This window comes from Sebastes umbrosus, chromosome 13 (genome assembly GCF_015220745.1).
Source record: "Sebastes umbrosus isolate fSebUmb1 chromosome 13, fSebUmb1.pri, whole genome shotgun sequence".
In the NCBI taxonomy this organism is placed as follows: Eukaryota; Metazoa; Chordata; class Actinopteri; order Perciformes; family Sebastidae; genus Sebastes; species Sebastes umbrosus.
This window is the reverse complement of record NC_051281.1, coordinates 19,191,373-19,209,358: the sequence shown is the minus strand read 5'-3', so window position 1 is coordinate 19,209,358 and position 17,986 is coordinate 19,191,373. Positions and strand designations below refer to the sequence as shown.

General features: G+C 42.4%; 1 protein-coding gene across 5 annotated transcripts in view; it reads right to left on the bottom strand.

Annotated features, from left to right (window-relative positions):
* Window positions 1–17,986, bottom strand: part of myo16 (myosin XVI) — a 118,038-nt gene that overhangs the window by 88,952 nt on the left and 11,100 nt on the right. For 2 of the 5 annotated variants that reach the window (XR_005209494.1, XM_037789274.1), the window contains exons 1-2: window positions 6,030–6,526; window positions 2,200–2,469 (exon numbers count right to left, since the gene is read on the bottom strand). Coding sequence is in view for 4 of the 5 variants with exons in the window: in XM_037789274.1 (XP_037645202.1) it covers window positions 2,200–2,469; window positions 6,030–6,057 (298 nt within the window). In the remaining variant the exon portion in view is untranslated. Of the gene's footprint in view, window positions 1–2,199; window positions 2,470–5,355; window positions 5,793–6,029; window positions 6,527–17,986 lie in introns of those variants that run through there. The other 3 variants (XM_037789276.1, XM_037789277.1, XM_037789275.1) reach the window with 2 other exon arrangements.

Genomic DNA, 17,986 nt, shown 5'->3' with positions numbered 1-17,986 from the left:
GTAGGTAGGCGATAGGCATAGGGGTTAGCAGATCTAATTCATGCCAAGCCAAGGAACCCTGGTTTCAGTCTGGCTGTTGCAATGGCACACCAGCTGCTCTCACACAGACCCCAGCTGAACCTCATTGGCAGCCAGAGAGCAGAGATTAACACAGTGACCTGCAAAGACTGCTGGTAAGACTGACACAGATACACCCGGACAGCTGGGCAAACGACTGGTAAATGACTGGCATATCCAAAAAGAAAGAAGGTGAGGTTGGACAAAAAAAAATCAATGCCCTTTAGAGTAAAGTGTGAGGACCTGTTGAATCTTATGAGTTCATTGACCATCTGATCTCAGCCTGAGTTCTTTGAGTGTGTCTTTACTGTGAGACAAGCAGGCTGCAGTCCTGCTTAGAGCCGAGGCCTGAGGGGAGATATGATTTACTGAGTTCCCGAGGAAAGCTCTCATACTTCTTTTGCCCAATTGACAGTAGATAAATGCTCCAGTTCATGTATTTTGACTAGCATTATCTTCAATGTCATCTTTATTTATAGAAAACAAAATCATTCCAAGTACACCCAAAGTAAGCAAGCTACCGTTTGTTTGAAACAAATAAACTGAATGGTTGAAACAATGCCCAGTATGCATTATCCATGGGCTAATATTTCAACATGATAATATTTGTTTTGATGCATTACTTTATGTTTGTGTTACAAATGTGAAAACACACATGAAACCATGAAAAAGCCAGGTCCAGCCACCAACCAAAAAGCTGTGCTATATGTTTCCTTTACTTTTGGCATTTGTTTATCATTGAAAAATATGTCAAACCCCCCTTATCACTGCCGCTGAACAGAGCAGACTCTTTACCTAGAGTCCAACGAAAAGTGACTGCCATTCTGTGGAATCACTGTTTTGCTCTCAACAGCGGACGTTATCATCTCTGCAAAAGATATTTTTGTCCTTGAGAGCAGTTTGTATCTGGATAAAAGCTTCACTCTCTTTTCCGCAGTCGAGTGGACAGCTTCCAGCGGAACAAATTGTGTGACCGGCGGTCAGAAGCACTGTTTTGGCCCACTTACTTTGTACACATCCACACGCTACAACCTTTTCACCAAACCATAAACAGACATACACCCTCATACATAGGGGTGTCAAGATTTCGAAATTAGCTTCCGATCTCGACCAAAAATAGGATCGACGATTATTTTTTTTTTTTCTCCACCCTGCCTGCTTGCAGGCGCTGGAGAGAAACTATAGCTATATTCAAGAGATGTAACATCCGTCTCAACGATAAACCAGCAACATATCACAATTACCAACATAAGCCACCATGACACATTACATTACAAACAATAACAAAAGTACAGTAACATTTGCATTTTGGAACACAAAACAGCAAACTTAAACTACTCAGTCCAGCACTCGGGACTAGGTAGGCATGTGGGCTGTCCCTGTTGCTATAATACTCAGGGCACTTCCTGCATGCCTGTGGCATTTTACACTGCATGAATTAGGCTAGCAGCTAGCGGATTTTGGTAAATTGAGTTATTCAGTTTTCTTACTCATCATAGCTCTTCTACTCCTACTTGGTTTAACATTAAGTCACTGCATCTCCAGACACAACACCACAGCCTACATGCGTGTTTTTTCAGCTCAACATTGTTGAATCAGAGCAGTGGATTTTGCAACAAGCAACAAGCTAGCGGGATGGCAGAGTGCCGTCTCTCTGCTTCGCTCACAGACTGTGTCCAAAGCTCCACCCTCAGTGACAAACAGCCATCAGAAACAAACGCAACAGTAAATGACAACAAAACAGTATTTTTGTAGACTACAGCACACTTTTAATGCACTGCAGGAGGATTTATGTTTTGTTTTTGTAATGATTCTGTACTGAGGTAGATCACACAGATACTAATATTGAAAAGATGCAGCTTTTTATATTGTAGACTGTTGTAGTCTTATTTATGAAACACTTTCTAAATAAAAATTCAGAAAGAGTTCAAAAGAGTTCAGTTCTCTTTTTAAAGAAGTGTAAATGACCTCAAACCAATGATCTGTTGATCTTTACAAATCAAGACACCATAGTCCAACGATGGCATGTTTAAAATCGAAAATTGAATAGAATAGTGGCCTTAAAATCGAAAGTCAAATCAAAAGTCAAATCGAATCGTGGATTTGGAGAGTTGTGACACCCCTACTCATAAATGCACCCACCTTCTTTGTCGTCATGGCGAATGATGGCATCCTGTATGACATCGGCGAGGCTGAAGCGGACGCGGTGCTTCTTGCGGTGGCCGGGCGGCGCTCGAACCTTGATTCCACCTTGCTGTCGCTGAAGGCTCTTTTCCCTCTCGTAGTACGCCCGTATTTGATCGCAGCGCATCCTCCTGACCAGCCGCTGGCGCTGGCCAATGGGGAGAGACTCCAGCAGACACTGGTCTATCTCCATGTTCTGACGAAAGACATTACATAGCTGGAAACAACCTGGTGAGCAAAAAAGAGAAAGAGAAGGACAATGATCTTTAGTGTCAGAAAAACGAAATGTAAAAGTAATTGATTCATGCATGATTTGTTTTCACTTTCAGTCGCTCTAGTGGCGAGTTGTCCATCCTCAGAGTGAGGAAGATAATCCGGTGAATCAGTGACCACACTGCAGTCCATATACTCTAAAACACTTTGATGCTGAGCCAATGATATCTAAGTGATAAAACATGCTAACACTGTCAGTTTCATCTCCAGGCAGAACTGTGTTTAAATGTGTTATTGTTTTGTGTGCATGCATGTATGTATGCTTGCAGGTCTGTGTGGGCAGCCATTTAGCATATTTGTCTATTTAGCTGCAGGGTGAGTTGAAAGAAACATCACAGCATTTTGTGTGTTGTCTCTCTTGTCCCAGCGATTCTCCTGACTCCGCATAATCTCTCTCGGTGGAACGTAGCCAAACAGATCTCATCCCAGGCAGCTGCTGAACCTATTATGGTCTGCTTGGATGATTAGGATGTACAGTGCTTGTGCTGTCGGTGGGCTCGGAATGAGTTTCACTGAGGCTGCGTTCCAAATTGCAGACTTTTCTTTTTCTTTTTTTTACTTTTAGTACATACTGCAGCTGCCCTTACAAAGTATGCACCGTTGCATGCAGGACGCATACAACTGGAAGATACTACTTTGTCATAACATTGCGCCTTGAACTTTGGCTTGCTCATGCATGTGATATCTGTCAATGAGCTGTCATCAGGCTGTCATCTGTCTGTGCAGGTGGCTCAGTCAATGTGCAGCGCAGAGGATTGTGGGTCGGAACAGCCAGAAAAAGCATGCTGGCAAAATCTGACTGGATGCAGTAGGACATCCTGGTATTTTTTGGGATATAGCATTTGACATACTATCATTGGGGAATACAGTGCTAAATCTTTTCTTTTTGGAGGACTGTTGCTACTTTGTGTCTACTTCATACAGTTGACTGCCATTTCTCCTCTGTAGGGGCGGAGGTGTGTTTGGACTAGATCCTTATCGGGTAGAGACAAAGCTATTCAGGCAGATAAATGGAGGTGCTGCCTCCCTCACATCTACACATTTATTCAAACACCTGCCCCCTCCACGCCGGTTTGCCACACATACACACACCTCCTGCACAATACACCAGTGCCATCTGCTCCGGTTAGACATGTAAAAAAGGTTCTTTTGTGTTCAGGTTCCAGACAAGGGGGGGGGGGGTCATTATTATACTGTTCATGCCAGGTGTCTGCTTCAACTGTATTTTATTTTAGGGACTTGGCTGCACACATTGAGCAAACGCACACATACAAACAAACACACAAACAACCTACTGCCTTTTCCAATATCATACCACTCCATCTCTCCACAGTCCGGCTTCCTCACTCCCCTGTTATTGCCTCCTTTTTTTCTTCCACTCTCTTCTACTCAGCCCATTTTGATATGTGACTTGCAGTAGTTGTGGTCTGTGTTCCGTCTATGACACCTATAAGAGAGGGTGCACTGATATATGTTGCCCTGATCTATCGTTTGCTGACACAGACAGTAGCTCACTGCAGGGTATCAAGTGCAGAACTAGTCACCACTCCTGGAGGTTTAGGCTATATGTACTTACATGCACGCACATGCATAAAGCACACTAGCTCTTTCTGATTCACCACACACAATGTGGATATGGTGAACTGTATGTCTCCATCTCTGCCTTGACTTTGTGACGGTCAAGTCTTCCGTGGTTTGGCCATATCCTTCACACTCTGTAAGACCTCATATATCATCTACTGTACAGGCATTCAAGGCTACAGTCACATCAACCCATAAACTCCCTGCACATGACAGACGTCACATAACGTGGCATATAGATGCGGACATGAGTCACTCACAAAACATTTAGGTATGTACAGTACAGTATGTAGTAGATGGATATCCATTAGATTAAAAAAAAATGATCAAGAACAGCTGAAGACCCTGACGTAAATCAACATTAAGTGAAACAAATGCACTTGTCTAAATAAATAATGATGTATGCTCTGCGTGCTAAAAGGTTCACGTTAACTACACAGCAGTTCACCCGTGGCACTAAATGTTGCGACTATAAAATCTGTCCCTCATGACTTGCCATAACCGGCTGTGTGTTGCTGTATGTAATGTGGCTGAATGTGTTGTTAATATACAATTATTGGTTGGTGTATCAGAGCATTCCCAAGAGCATTTTCTTTGTGTTCTGTTTTCAGATGAAAACATCAAATATGGCAAACACTGACAGCAGAGATCAATAATAATTTACCCTCGGTCAATAAATACTTGAATTTCCATTTTTCAAATGAAAGCAGTGTGTAGATTCACATCAACACATTCCTACTTAATTTTAACATTTGCAAAAAACTATGACATATTGTCTGCTCGGAATAGTCATATAAAAATAACACTGGCGTTTGCTGCTGTGTGATGAATGACAGATGAAATGTGAATGAGAGAGGGGAAAGACAGAATAGCTGAGTCTAATGGGAAACAGGGCTGAATGAATCTGAGAGAGATGGAGTGAATGGAGAGACAGAAAGAGAGAGAGAGAGAGAGAGAGAGAGAGGGAGGGATTAGAAAGCAGTAGCTTTCTTCTCCTGCCATCCCATCACCAGGCTATCAGTTATTGATTGAATGTGGAACATCCCATGCTGGCTGCAGCTAATAACACTGGCAGCACTGCAGGAGCTTGTAAATTAGAAAATAGCACACAAACATGTGCACGAACACACACACACACACACACCCACAGACTGCAGACACCATAAATGTGCAGGATATAGACAGATGTATGTAGTAGGGAGAGATTTGGGGGTGAGACAGGTAGGGTTCTCAGAGACACTTTATGGTAGCATGCATCACCTCATTTTTCTCCTCTTTCCTTCCTTCCTTCCTTCCTTCCTTCCTTCCTTGCCATCACCTTTCAAACATCAGCATCACTCTCCCTCATTCCTCCCTGAGTCTGCTCATCATTCTTCGCACCACTTGGCCGCATTCCTCATATATCATCCTCACCTCCTTCACATTTCCCAATCCTGCCATTCCCTCCCCTCCTCTCCTCTGCAACGCTCCTCTAAATCACCCTCAGTTTCTCTCCATCTGTCCTTCTCTCTCTCTCTGAAAGGACTTTCTCTCTCTGTCAGTCTGTCACTGTGTTAGGAATATGCCAGACGCTCGTGGGATCTGTGTCTTTATGGCTCCATTTCATCTTTCTGTCCCTCTGCCAGCACCTGCCGCATTCACCGGTCAACTTCACACATCTGCAGCAGCTCTCTGCAGCAAGCTCACACACCCACTTACTGCGTGTGCACACACACACACACACACACACACACACACACACACACACACACACACAAACAAAGGGACACATTTGAAGTTTAGCTTGTGCTGCTGTGTCGGCAGCTGGTGATCAGAATTCTTAAGCATGTAAACTCATACAGTTTAATGACACCCTGCATATATAGCAAGTGCTGATACAACAGGCACACACCCACTCTTGCATGCACAGAAAGAGATGGTGAATGGCTACTTACAGCATTTGATGAAATGGTAGTGAGACATTTTCTGACTGAGTCAGACAGTCCGTCAGTCAGGTAGAAAGGTTGGCAGGCAGGCAGAAAGGTAGGCGGCGAGTCAGTAAGTCAAGCAGGCAGGCAGACAGTAGGCAGCTACAGGTCCCAGCAGAACTAACTAATGCAGAGCTCGTAACCCGGCGGGATGCATTATTAATCTCGCTCCCTGCATGCTATCCAAACTCCGTTCCCCTGTCTGCATTATTCACCAGCAGCAGCAACGGCAGTAGCTCCGGTTGCAGCTCATGCAGCATCTACATGCACACAGACCCAGACTCACACACAGTCACACACACACACACACACACACACTCGCACAGACATTCACTCCCTCCGTCAACCCGTCGGCAAGGGGAGCTGCGGCTGTTTCTAGCTCTCTTCGCCTACAGCCAGATAACCGCCGCACACCAGCCATGACCGACGCACGTGCTCCGCTCGCGTCACTGACTGACAGCCGGCTCAGCCCACCTCCAGCTCAACACACCCCCGATGACGCAATGCTCTTCACCTCCTCACACACACCCCTCCCGGTCTCCTTCTATCACACATACACACACACATACGCAGTGACTCATAAGGATGAACACCTCTGTGGACTATCCTCTACCTTCTCAGCCAAAAAGGGGGGAAAAAGGATGGGGGTGGGAGTAATTGTGCCTCCTTATATTGTAGATATAACAGAGAGAGAGATTAAGAGAGAGAGCAAGGGAGGTCATTGGAGAAAACAGAAGGATGGAGATAGGAATGGAAAACTGAGGAAATGCAGATACAGCAGGGGGAGCAAGAGAAAGAAAAATAAGCAAGAGATGGCGAGAGACGGGGAGAGAGAGAGTGTTAAATTGGATAGAAGGACAGCTAAAGAGAGAGAGAGAGAGAAAGAGAAGCTGCTGCAGTGCGGCTTTTGGTGCGGTGGCAGGTTAAGTGCTCATCAACAGTCTTAAACTGTCCACAAATTAACTACAGATTAGTTTACTAGAATGGTAGGGCTTTAGACCAGTACATTAAAACACACTGTATCATGAGTTTATCATGCTCCAGCACACACACAGACTGTGAAGTGATGCAACTTGCACTGTGTGCTCGCGGTGTCAGTGGGGCAATCTCTATGACTTTGTGCTTTAAGGCTGATTTGCATATATGAATACCAAAGCCTTGCATCGAAATGAGGATTTGCACGACGAAGGGTGAGAAGGTGAGGATGAGCGAGGGAGGAGGAGGAGAGAGGAGCGGGGAAAGAACAGCTAGACTAAAGAGAAAAAGATAAAGTGAGATAGCAAGAGAGACTGCACACACACACACACACACACAATATATAGATGAGCGTAAAACAGCGAGGTGTGCAGTGTGTGACTAAAGCAGGATTGTGACACACATTTCAGAAATCTGTGCCATGGCGCTCACACATCTGCAGGTTATATAGCGTGCTGCACTTTCTGAGGGCGTTTTTTTGAGCTGTTATATCTCCCACTGCTGTCAAAACACGGGCATGTGGAGATGGGATAAAAGGACGTGAGAAGCAGGTGAGGTTTGTGAGGGTATTGAACGGAGAGGAGCGGCAGAGGAAACTTGAAAGGGAACGAGAGGAAGGCAGAGACTGGGAGATGGATGTGTGTGTGTGTGTGTGTGTCTATTTGTGTGCGTCAGACTGAAATGCTCGAGTAATTCCTGTCATAGGAAATCAGGTCACAGAAGCAACTCGCTGCATCTTCAGCAAAACACTGGCGGAACAACTACTCCAACATCTACCTGAGTAAAAGCAAGATGCCAGGTTTGTGTGTGTGTATGCATGCAGAGTCCGAGTGCTTGCAAAGATTGCACTATACCGTCTACTAAATAAGTAATTGTTTACACAAGCAGACAACCACAGCAGCCGTGTAAGCGTGGTATTTTTTTGGTCAAGGATAACACAACGACTACTTTACCCATTGACACTTTACCCATGACATCCAGACCTCACAGCAGTGGATCTGACAAGAAAATGTCACACTTTTTTCATCCGAATGTCGCGAAGCATTAACGGGCTCGTGCAAAATCTGTGCCTGCAGCCATAGACAAGTAACATGCTGTATCAGAGGAGCGGTGGTGGTGATGTGCTGGAGCTTTGGGACAAAAGGTAACACAAGGTCTCAATGTGAGACAACCCGCTAGAAGGAAAAGTCATCGCTGGTGTAACAGAGAAAGGATAATGGGTTGGAGACGGGTCTCATCGTACTCAATTCTACCTCTCTACAGCTACAATTAGGTCAGGCACCTAAACCTTGAGGTACACAAAGAGTGCAGGTACAGTGAAGAAAATATGGATACATAATAGAGAGAAGGGATTCATTATATATATATTAATACATTATTCCATTCCGTTTCTTTAGTATCAGAATGAATGCTGTGAATGGTAGCTGGTAGATTGTGCCTCCCTGCCTCCATACAGCACTAATGACAAACTCTCATAACAGCTTTTGTCCCACTGGAGATGACAAATTTCATTCTCTTTGACACAGCTGTCATTCTGTCATCATCACCCTCAGGTGTCAGTCAATAATACTATGACTCAACGTGATTTCTATGGTTACACCACCCTAGAGTGTGGGCATATGCTCAGCTTGCATGCGATCTGTTTCACCGACGCTAATAATGCGGGATGTCTGACGCAGGAAATGTTCCCAATTACGGCAAAGCCAAAGGCACTTGGAAAGTTTCGGGGGGGGGGGGGTGATGCATTATATATGACAAGAGATCTCTTTGGATTAATTATTCATCAAATGTGATATATTTACACAAATAAATATTTATTTATGTTACCAGCCAAATTTAAAATTTGGAATACTATTTGCATGTATTATGTATTGCTTTATAGTTGCCATGCAAATAAAGACCTTGTGTGTACTGGTTGGAACATGTGCACCTGCATCCACTGACACACAAACCCACCCACACACACACACACACACACACACAATAAAGCTTTTTGAGCAATCAAGCATAGTGCATTTACCAGAAACAAAAATACCTCAAGTCCCAATGGACTGTAAGACCATGTGATTACAATCTCTTGTTAATGAGGAACTCTCTGTCTCACTCACACACGCACACACTCTTCAGGTTAATCCAGTGCCTTTCTATTTACGTTATCTCCCCCTGCCTCCTGTTGTCTCAACCCCTCTCCTCTATACCTGCATGCATGGTCAAAGTACTTTGATTGTCCTGTGGCTATTTTCCAGCAGCACTTACACTTAGTTTGTTGATTTTAGGAGCACAACATTACCGTATATATTCTATCATGTTGTTCACCACAAGGTTCTCCTTTAAATACACACTGAATTTTTTTAATATACCATGTGTATTGTGTAAAATCGGCCGCAACTCACAGTGCTATGGTTGTTAAACTGTGGTGACAGCTTGTGTTTTTGTCACTACGTTGGGTTTTATTGTTACATTGCCAATTGCACGGTTGTTGTTTCTATTAATTATGCTACTGACGAAACACTCTGAAATGGCCCAGTGTTTATTTCTTTATGTGAGATTTTTCTATATTTGTTAGATTTGAACTAATTGGAAATGCGACTGTAAGGCATATTCTCAGGCAATGCACTGAATCATTCATTACACAACACCATAACGTATGGTATTAAACTGAATGAGTCATCGCACGCCCAATTATTTTTTTACACCTGAGTATTTTCAGACTTAAAAGACTTATAAGTTATTATTATTATTATTATGGCCTCTTACTTATAAGCTTACCTTAAAACACACAAAAGTATTGTAATTTGTTTTACCACATCTTTTTAGCCACACGATTGTTGTTTTGGAGGATTAGTTAGAGCATATGTTAAATTATGTAATAACTGGGTTTTATAGTGTGGCTGTTGACAGACGGTCTACACGATGAGTTACACCCTGGTGGATATTTTCTTGCTGCTGAGGAAAGAAGAGAAGAAAATGTGCAAGAACTAAATGTAAGAATCAAATATTTATGACCAAATGCAGCTGAAATGGTCGTCTAAACACTGAACAAATATCCTTTGGTGATGCAAACACCAACAACATTTAGATGGCAGCTGAATTTAAAGGTGTGTCCTGTTTAAGTGTGCTATGTATTCAATCGAATGTCTGTGTGGTTAAGACAGATTGGCCCTCTGCCTGCTGTATGGTACTGATGTCTCGCCGCTTTTCTTGACACGCTGTTGAGGTTTTGGGAGTGATGTGCTGATGTAGTTTTGCATCAGCTGTTGTCCCACCTGGTTGTTACACAAGATTAGAAGGCAATTTTTTAGGTGATTTTTGTCATTTTATTTTGGTAATTAATTGTCTGCCTCAAGAACAAGAGCTGCTCAGCGGGCAAAGAGAGGCAGCATGGAAAAACAGTGCGTAGAGCCAGCACATTTTCACATCTAACTCGGTGAAATAAGGGGTTTATTTCGAACCAGAACCAGAGTTGGTGATTGTTGGAAAGGTAGAAAGACTAACCAAGACGGTTTTGGTGAGTTTTGTTTCTGTCAAGTTTGAACGAAGTTTGTTTTACGATGCTCCGCCACTCAAACATCGGGGGGCGCCGCACCGACACGCAAATATATTGTCAATTGACTGTGACCGGTTGGAAAATTGTAACATATCGCCCAACCCTACTTGGATGTTTGATCACATTAAAAAAAAAAACTACAAACACAGTTTTCTTTAAGTGCAGAGACCTCTGTGTGTGAAATCTATTTATAATCTGGGTATCACCCTTTTGGCTGGATTATATTGTAATCCAACCATTTTTCCCTCCAAATCAGCAGCTCAGTCCGGGTTCAAACTGAACAGCAGGGATTACTATATTTAATATTCATAATACTAGTTAATAGCCTAGCAGCTATATTGGTCAATTCCAAGGTGGCTCGTTGCCTGCAGGGGAGAATTTAAATGCTTCTCTGCATGATGCTGCAGAGCACCGAGCAACTCCACTGAATCAAACAGAGGTTTATGTACCTTGCTCAAGTCCATATAGATGGTAATTAAAGCTGCATTATGCAGTTTACGGCCATTCTGAGGCAGACAGGCTCACAAACAACTTTTTGTTACAAGCCTTGACACAATATTAGTTTATATAGCAACAACTGTCTACTTATAAATCCAGAGAAGAAATAAAACAACATTCAGCCCACTGGAGTCTTTCCTCTCCTGCTACAGCTCAGCCCGTCACCGTGTTGAGTCACTACCATTATTGGAAAACATATTAAATGCATTAATGGTAAAACATGACGGACATTAGGTGGAGAGATGAAGGTAGGAATGGCATTCACGTAAAAACCAGCCTTCTGTACAAAGGTGATATCGTAGTTTTGCCCGGTGTTGCTCAATCACAGACAGCTGTTAACAAGCCAAGTGTTGCTTTCAACAGTTCACAGGCACTGATCGAACAGGCATGGCTGCAGAGTGACACATTTCCTCCTCATAAATCTGCTTTATGGGCCTGTTACACGGCAGGCGATGTCCCCTTTGCTCCATTTGTTTCCAACGGAAAGAGTACAAACAAGCGATACTTGTGAATCCTTTTGCTGCAAAGTGACACTATGCTCAATCTCCTGGAATTTTGTGCAGGTACACATTGTCCAACAGTCACCAATGGCTGCATATTTAACCTCACTACTTTGTTTGGTGCCTACAGAAATATGTCTGTAGCACAGAGTATCGAAACCTAGCATCAAGTACAAAAGACTGGCATCAAATACCTTTCTACTCTTGTTTCCTTATGCTTTGATCAGATAGTTCCTGAATTAAATGATACATTTGCCAAATTCAGACTGTATTCTATTCAGGCAAAAAAATGTATGGCTCCATGTGTTAAGACAATATTTAACATTTTAGTAGTTTGGCTTCTTTTCTTAAATGAAAAAAAAACTATTTTGTTTAGAAAAAAAAAAGTATTGAAAAAGTAATGTTTTGTTATTGGTCAAAAAAACTCATGTATAATATTGGCAATAGTTTTGAAAAATATCAAACGATACCCTACCCTAACAGTCACAGGCTTTTTCCTGCTTGTAAGGACCATTGCAAATAAGATCTTAATAATATTCTTTCCTTCTGGAGCAAGTTTGTTTGTTTCCATCCACCAGGTGTGGCAAGATCATCAATCTGCCTTTGAACAGCCTGTCCATCACGTGTGCCAGGCCCATCGGTCTGTCATTCAGCTCCAGTCATATCAAACACGTGTGCACTTAGAGCAACAACAAACGCTGGCTGTCAGGCAGATCAGTCTGGTAAATATTACACACTTAAATGTGGTGAAAAGCTCCCTAATCATCAACTGGGATTATCTCACCTTGGAAGATTGTCATACAACCTGGCAATCAAGACAAAAAGCATCAACTATCAAGATTCTCTATATTCTCTATAGCAAAGAAACAGAAGGACTAGATAATTCATCCTTCTTACCCTGTTCAACTGTAGTATCTTGCTAAATGTAGTGAATTTTACAATCCAAATCTTGAAAAAAAAGTAGCACTTACATACACCAAACTTTCCAGTTTCATTCCTATCTATATTCTGAAGGTGTTTTACATTCATATATCATCCATAGCCTGATTTATACATAATTGTATTCCTTAAAACATGGCAAAATTGGGTTTTTTTATGGCTGTCGACAGTATTTTCTGAATTATGGAGTGATAAAGAGAGATATCCAAAATTCCCTCTGTAAAAACCTTTGACTCAAACAGCACTGAAACAAGAATTTTGAACCTGGCTTTATATTCAGATTTCTGTTCTGGAAATGTATGCACATTAGCACATATTTAATAAGATAATGCCTCATTTGCATATTTTAACATAAAAATTCTGAAAACTTGTAATACAAAACGTATTGCCTTAATGTAAGTAATAACTTGGGGGGAAGTTTCACCCCAAGGGGTGTCTGAAATAAAACCTTGGGTTATATAGATTATATGCTGAAACTTTCATGCTTTAGTCAATAAAATGCACAATTGGTTTGCCTATCTGCCCCACTTTCTAGTTTTGAAGAGGGGATATGATCCTAACAGAGTGATCAAGAGACAGACTTATATAATTATAGTGTGTTATAACTTTATTATTCATTCCTATATTGTGGCATAGATTAGCTGGACTAGAATGAACTGCTGGGAGGAAGAAGAGGTGAGGGAAGGACAGAGAGGTAACATCTGTAGCATCCTCAAGTCGGTAGACTGCTACAAATGGAGCATTGGCAGACTGATTCAGCTCATTATCACCGCTGCCCGTGGGGAGAAAGAAAAGGACATGATGGAATCATGAGAGAGGAGGGGGTAAAGTGAAAAATCTGTCCGAGTCAGGACGATCTGACAGACAAATGAAGTAAATTAGTAGAGGACAAAGGCAGTGAGAGACAGAGGGGAGCTATAACAATTAATAACTTATGAGCCAGTTTCTCTCCCCTCACACGTCCCCGCACTGAATGCCTCACTTTCTGCCTATAATTATGTTTCTGCTTCTCCCTCTAAATCACCACCTCCCCTCCACTCGTCAACCCCAAAATCCCACAAACTGGAAGCGAGTCCATCTCTCTCTCTCTCTCTCTCTCTCGGCCTTTGTCTCTCCTTTACTACCCTCTCCCCTAGCTCCTAGCACCAAGCAGCTGGCACAATGGACAACATGGGAACATAAAGGATGGCTGCGAGCTTCAGCGAGAGACAATCAATAACCAGACAAACAAAAGCGCAGCACAGTCCCGCATGTGAGAAGCTCCCAACTGAAGCGCCACTCGGCAACAGAGGCGCCGGCGTCCTCTACTCGCCTTGTTCTGTTCTCGGCTGACTAAGAGTGAAAACCATGACCGCTGCCTGACACACACTGTATTAGTGACTCACCGTGAGCTAACAGAAGCACGAACAGTTGGGTCTAACTCGTAACCCACATCACCGTTCTGCTTATGTTATCATGCCACGCTCACAGCTGCTCAAATTCGAGTACCAATGTTCCCTAAAATACCTTCTGTGTATGTGAGCAAGTGTGCACAAACACACACATGCTGTACTTTGCACACACTCCTTAAGATGTACAATTTAACCAGCTGTTTGTTCTTTTCTTGGCAAAGCCGAGATACTTATAGGGTGATGCAAAACGGTAGAAAGTGAGGAGAGAGTAGGAAGAGAAAGAAATTATCAGTGTAACAATAATTAGGTTTGAGTGTAATGATTCGAAGAAAACAACTTTATAGCGCCATCATTTCCAAATTGTGACTACTTTAAAATAGGACATTCTACATGAAATGAAATGTTGAGACGTATGCAGATATTCAGGTATTATTTTATTGTGGATCTAGAAGTGGGATTAAAGAAGATTGCTGTATTTCCTTCGGCAAAATGGTCTAGTTTGTAGCTGGATTTGCTGAATTGTCACAAAACCCAACATGCAAAACAAAGAGTTTCCTATCTCACTGTAATCCCCACAATTTGCAAATTCTCCCATCTGGTTTATAAGAGTCATTAAACAAACAAATCTCAAGGCAAACACAGCAAGTATACGGACATTTGGTGTCATCAGTGTCATCAACGATTGTTCAATTTCATGCAAGGTCAGTTATTCTGTAGCCTACTGGAAAAGACACAAAGTCTTGACAAACTACTGCAAATCAAAAACAGGAAAGTACGCAAAGGAGCGGAGACATATCGTTAAAAGCAAAGCGTGACAGTGAGAGACATTTTAATGGCCCTTTTCAACCAAACAGTCCCAGGAACTAACTTTTGCAAACTCCCTTTTGTGCATTTTCACGTCTGAACAACTGAGAAGAGCAGCAACGGGCCGATAAAATATTAAAAAGTGACAGATTTGTTTGAGGCACACTTTTTGTACAAGCGAGACAACAGCACAGAGTCATTTATCATTCTTCATAATCTAATGTTCCATGACTGGGTGATGTCTAAATTAGATTTTAGAAAGCTGCTGTGAAGAAAGGGGAGAAAAAGGGAGACATCTGTCTCTGGAGAAATAGAAATCTGCTCAGTGTTTTTTCAGTTATTTGTCTGCTTTAGTACAGAACTGCATTGTAACAAAGAGAGGTCAATTTTGTCACTCTCTCATAACTCAACAGTAACCATAAGATTACATTACACTCAATGAATTAAACATTTATTGAGGCAGACTCCAGCCCAACAGTTCCTGTCCTGTCCTGTCCTGTCCTGTAAGAAGGAAGGAGGAGAATGCTGTTTAGGGGTCAAGAACTACAGCCTACGAACAAAAATAGAGCAAAGACTGAGGTAGTTCAAACAGATGATGCAATTGCTACACTTGTGACATAAACATGCAGGACAGTGTATTCAAGCCCTGTCTGTCTTTGTATGTCTCTGATCGCTCTTTTCCTCTGCCATGCATGCTACTGCACTTCTCACCCGAAAATTGTTACTCCTGAAACTGTTTAGTGAGGAAAAAGCATTGTTGTTTCAGGACATAGGACAGTCTCCACTACATGAACACTCAACGCTCAAATAGACATACAAGCACACACACACATGCTAAATATCCCAGGAATAGATCTCAAATCGCGGTATGCAACTCTAATTCACACACACGTTAGCCTATTGCAGATGAACCATAAAATGTTAACCAGAATAGGGATGTCACGATACCAGAAATGCAGTAGTCGATACCAATACTAGTGAAATTCCACGATTCTTGCTACCCAATTCGATACCACGATAAAAAACAAAAACTAAACAATAAATCCCATGTACTTCAACGTACACTCCTTTATTACCGTTTGCATACTGTTTTTTGTGAATTTATTGTTAATCCCTGTTGATCCGCCTTTTACAAGATAACATTTGAACACATCATGATAACAGTATGATTTACCTTCGCCCAAAAGTCATTTTTTTACTGAATAGAGCTTGCATCATAATGTAACTCAATGTAACCTCCGTTATCCGTTGCTGTTAGCTCCGTTATTTAGCCAAGCATGACTGTGCTGCCCACTGGCTGCTAACAGCTAAGGTTACTAGCTCTCCTCCTGCCGATTTCAACACGGATTTGTTGTTCACAATGTATCATTATCAGAGAAATAGGGCTGTACCGAATACCGTTTTTTGGGCTTCGAAGCTTCGGTGAGTAATATTCGGAGGTATTCAAAGCTTCGCTTTGCGGCACGGTGTGGCGCAGATATGTTCTTCTGTCAGTCTGTCTCCCCTGTTTCAGTGCCCGAAACAGTGCTGCTGCCACATTACTGTACACACACACACCTCTACACACAAGAAACAGCGATATGTGTCTGAGCATAACTAATAATAATTAAAAAAAGGGAAAAAGTCCAGAGTGCTCGGAAGTTCAAATCAGTGTGATGAAGGTGCTCTTTGGTGGGGTACACAAAGGTTCAAAAAAGGGGGAGTCCAAGGCACTCTTCTGGCAAAAAATAAAAAGCCTTTATTCAGATGGCTATTTCATGATGAAATGCTATATATATGCTATATCTATGTCTATATCTATATATAGATATATAGATATACTGATTTGGAGGTTTATTACCATGGCAACGGTCGAAGCTTCGAAGCATTCAGGTCAGCCCTGCAGAGAAATGTTCTATTGTCCCCAGGACACCTTTAGTCTTGAGCCCTGATCCCCGGTAGCTGCGGTACTGTATAAAAACGAGTATCGTCACGTTTTCAGAATTTTGGCATTGACTTGGTATCGAAGTATCAGTTCTCGTGACATCCCGACTTCAAAAGTCCTAAAAAAGCCCCCGAGGCTCCTGTAAAAAGTCCTGCAGTGAAGGGTACCATAAGAAAAACAGAAAAACACAGATAGAATAGAGATTACAAGCCAAAGACAGAGAGGGATAGACAGAGTGAGGAAGAGAGAGTGTTAGTCCGTTAATCTGTAAGAGAACTGTCCATGTCACTGAGTTCATATGTCAGAGTATGGCCACATAGCCCTGCTACCAGCCAGCAATCATGATGCTCCACTAAAACTTGTTGTCTTTCAACAATACAGTATACAGTAAAATGAAAGTTACTGATGAAACAATTTTAACTTATAATCAAGTCTCTGTATAACTCATAAGGTAGACCTTCATGCCAAAACCCTCCACACAGTCTGTGTATGTGGGCATGTTTAAATGTGGGAGTGTTTGTGTACAGATCCAGTCACCATATCGGACCAAAGCGTTGCCAACCAGCTGACATGGAGGAACGACTGACTACGCACACACACACACTCACAAATACACACACAACTCATCATGGCGCTAAGCAACCTCGTTGAAACGCCTCCTCTTTTCCAGTAGTCATGAACAGTGATCGAGAGGGGCACAGAGTGAACTGAAGGATAAAGTATCAGAGGCCCAGAGTGGAGTGGCTTAGATTCAACTTCAGATTATTTACTTACAACACTGAAAAAACACTATGTTGGGTAGCGCTGTGCTACAGGGCAGTTCTGTTCTCAGAGCGGAGATAAAGAGCGATTGGAGCTAGAGTGGCTCTACACTACTGACCCACTTGTGCCCCCAACCATGCCATCCAAAAGGCTGGCAGACTTGCAGCCATTCACTCAGCTAGCTGTCTTAAAAGACATGCCAGCACTGCTTTGTATTGTCTGTACTGGAGCCCTTTAATGTCTACCCCGATTTCTCCTCACAATACATGCAACAAGCCAACTAGTATGCCTGATGTGTGTATGTATAAAAAGACTTTGCACACACAAAAAACACATTTAACACACAAAAAACACAGTGACCCACACCTACAGTGCGGTTTCCTATACCTGGCGGGGATATTTTTCCTCACTTTCAAATTAAACTCTCTGAAATAGCCTCATGTATTCATCCCCTACCTATTCATAATTGATGCCCTGAGACTACCTTGAGCTGAAGCTCGACAGCTGGAATTCTGGCATCTCACTCCTTCTCAAAGACGCCTTCACAGCATCAACTGCTTCGCTAAACTCTACCTTGCAACACA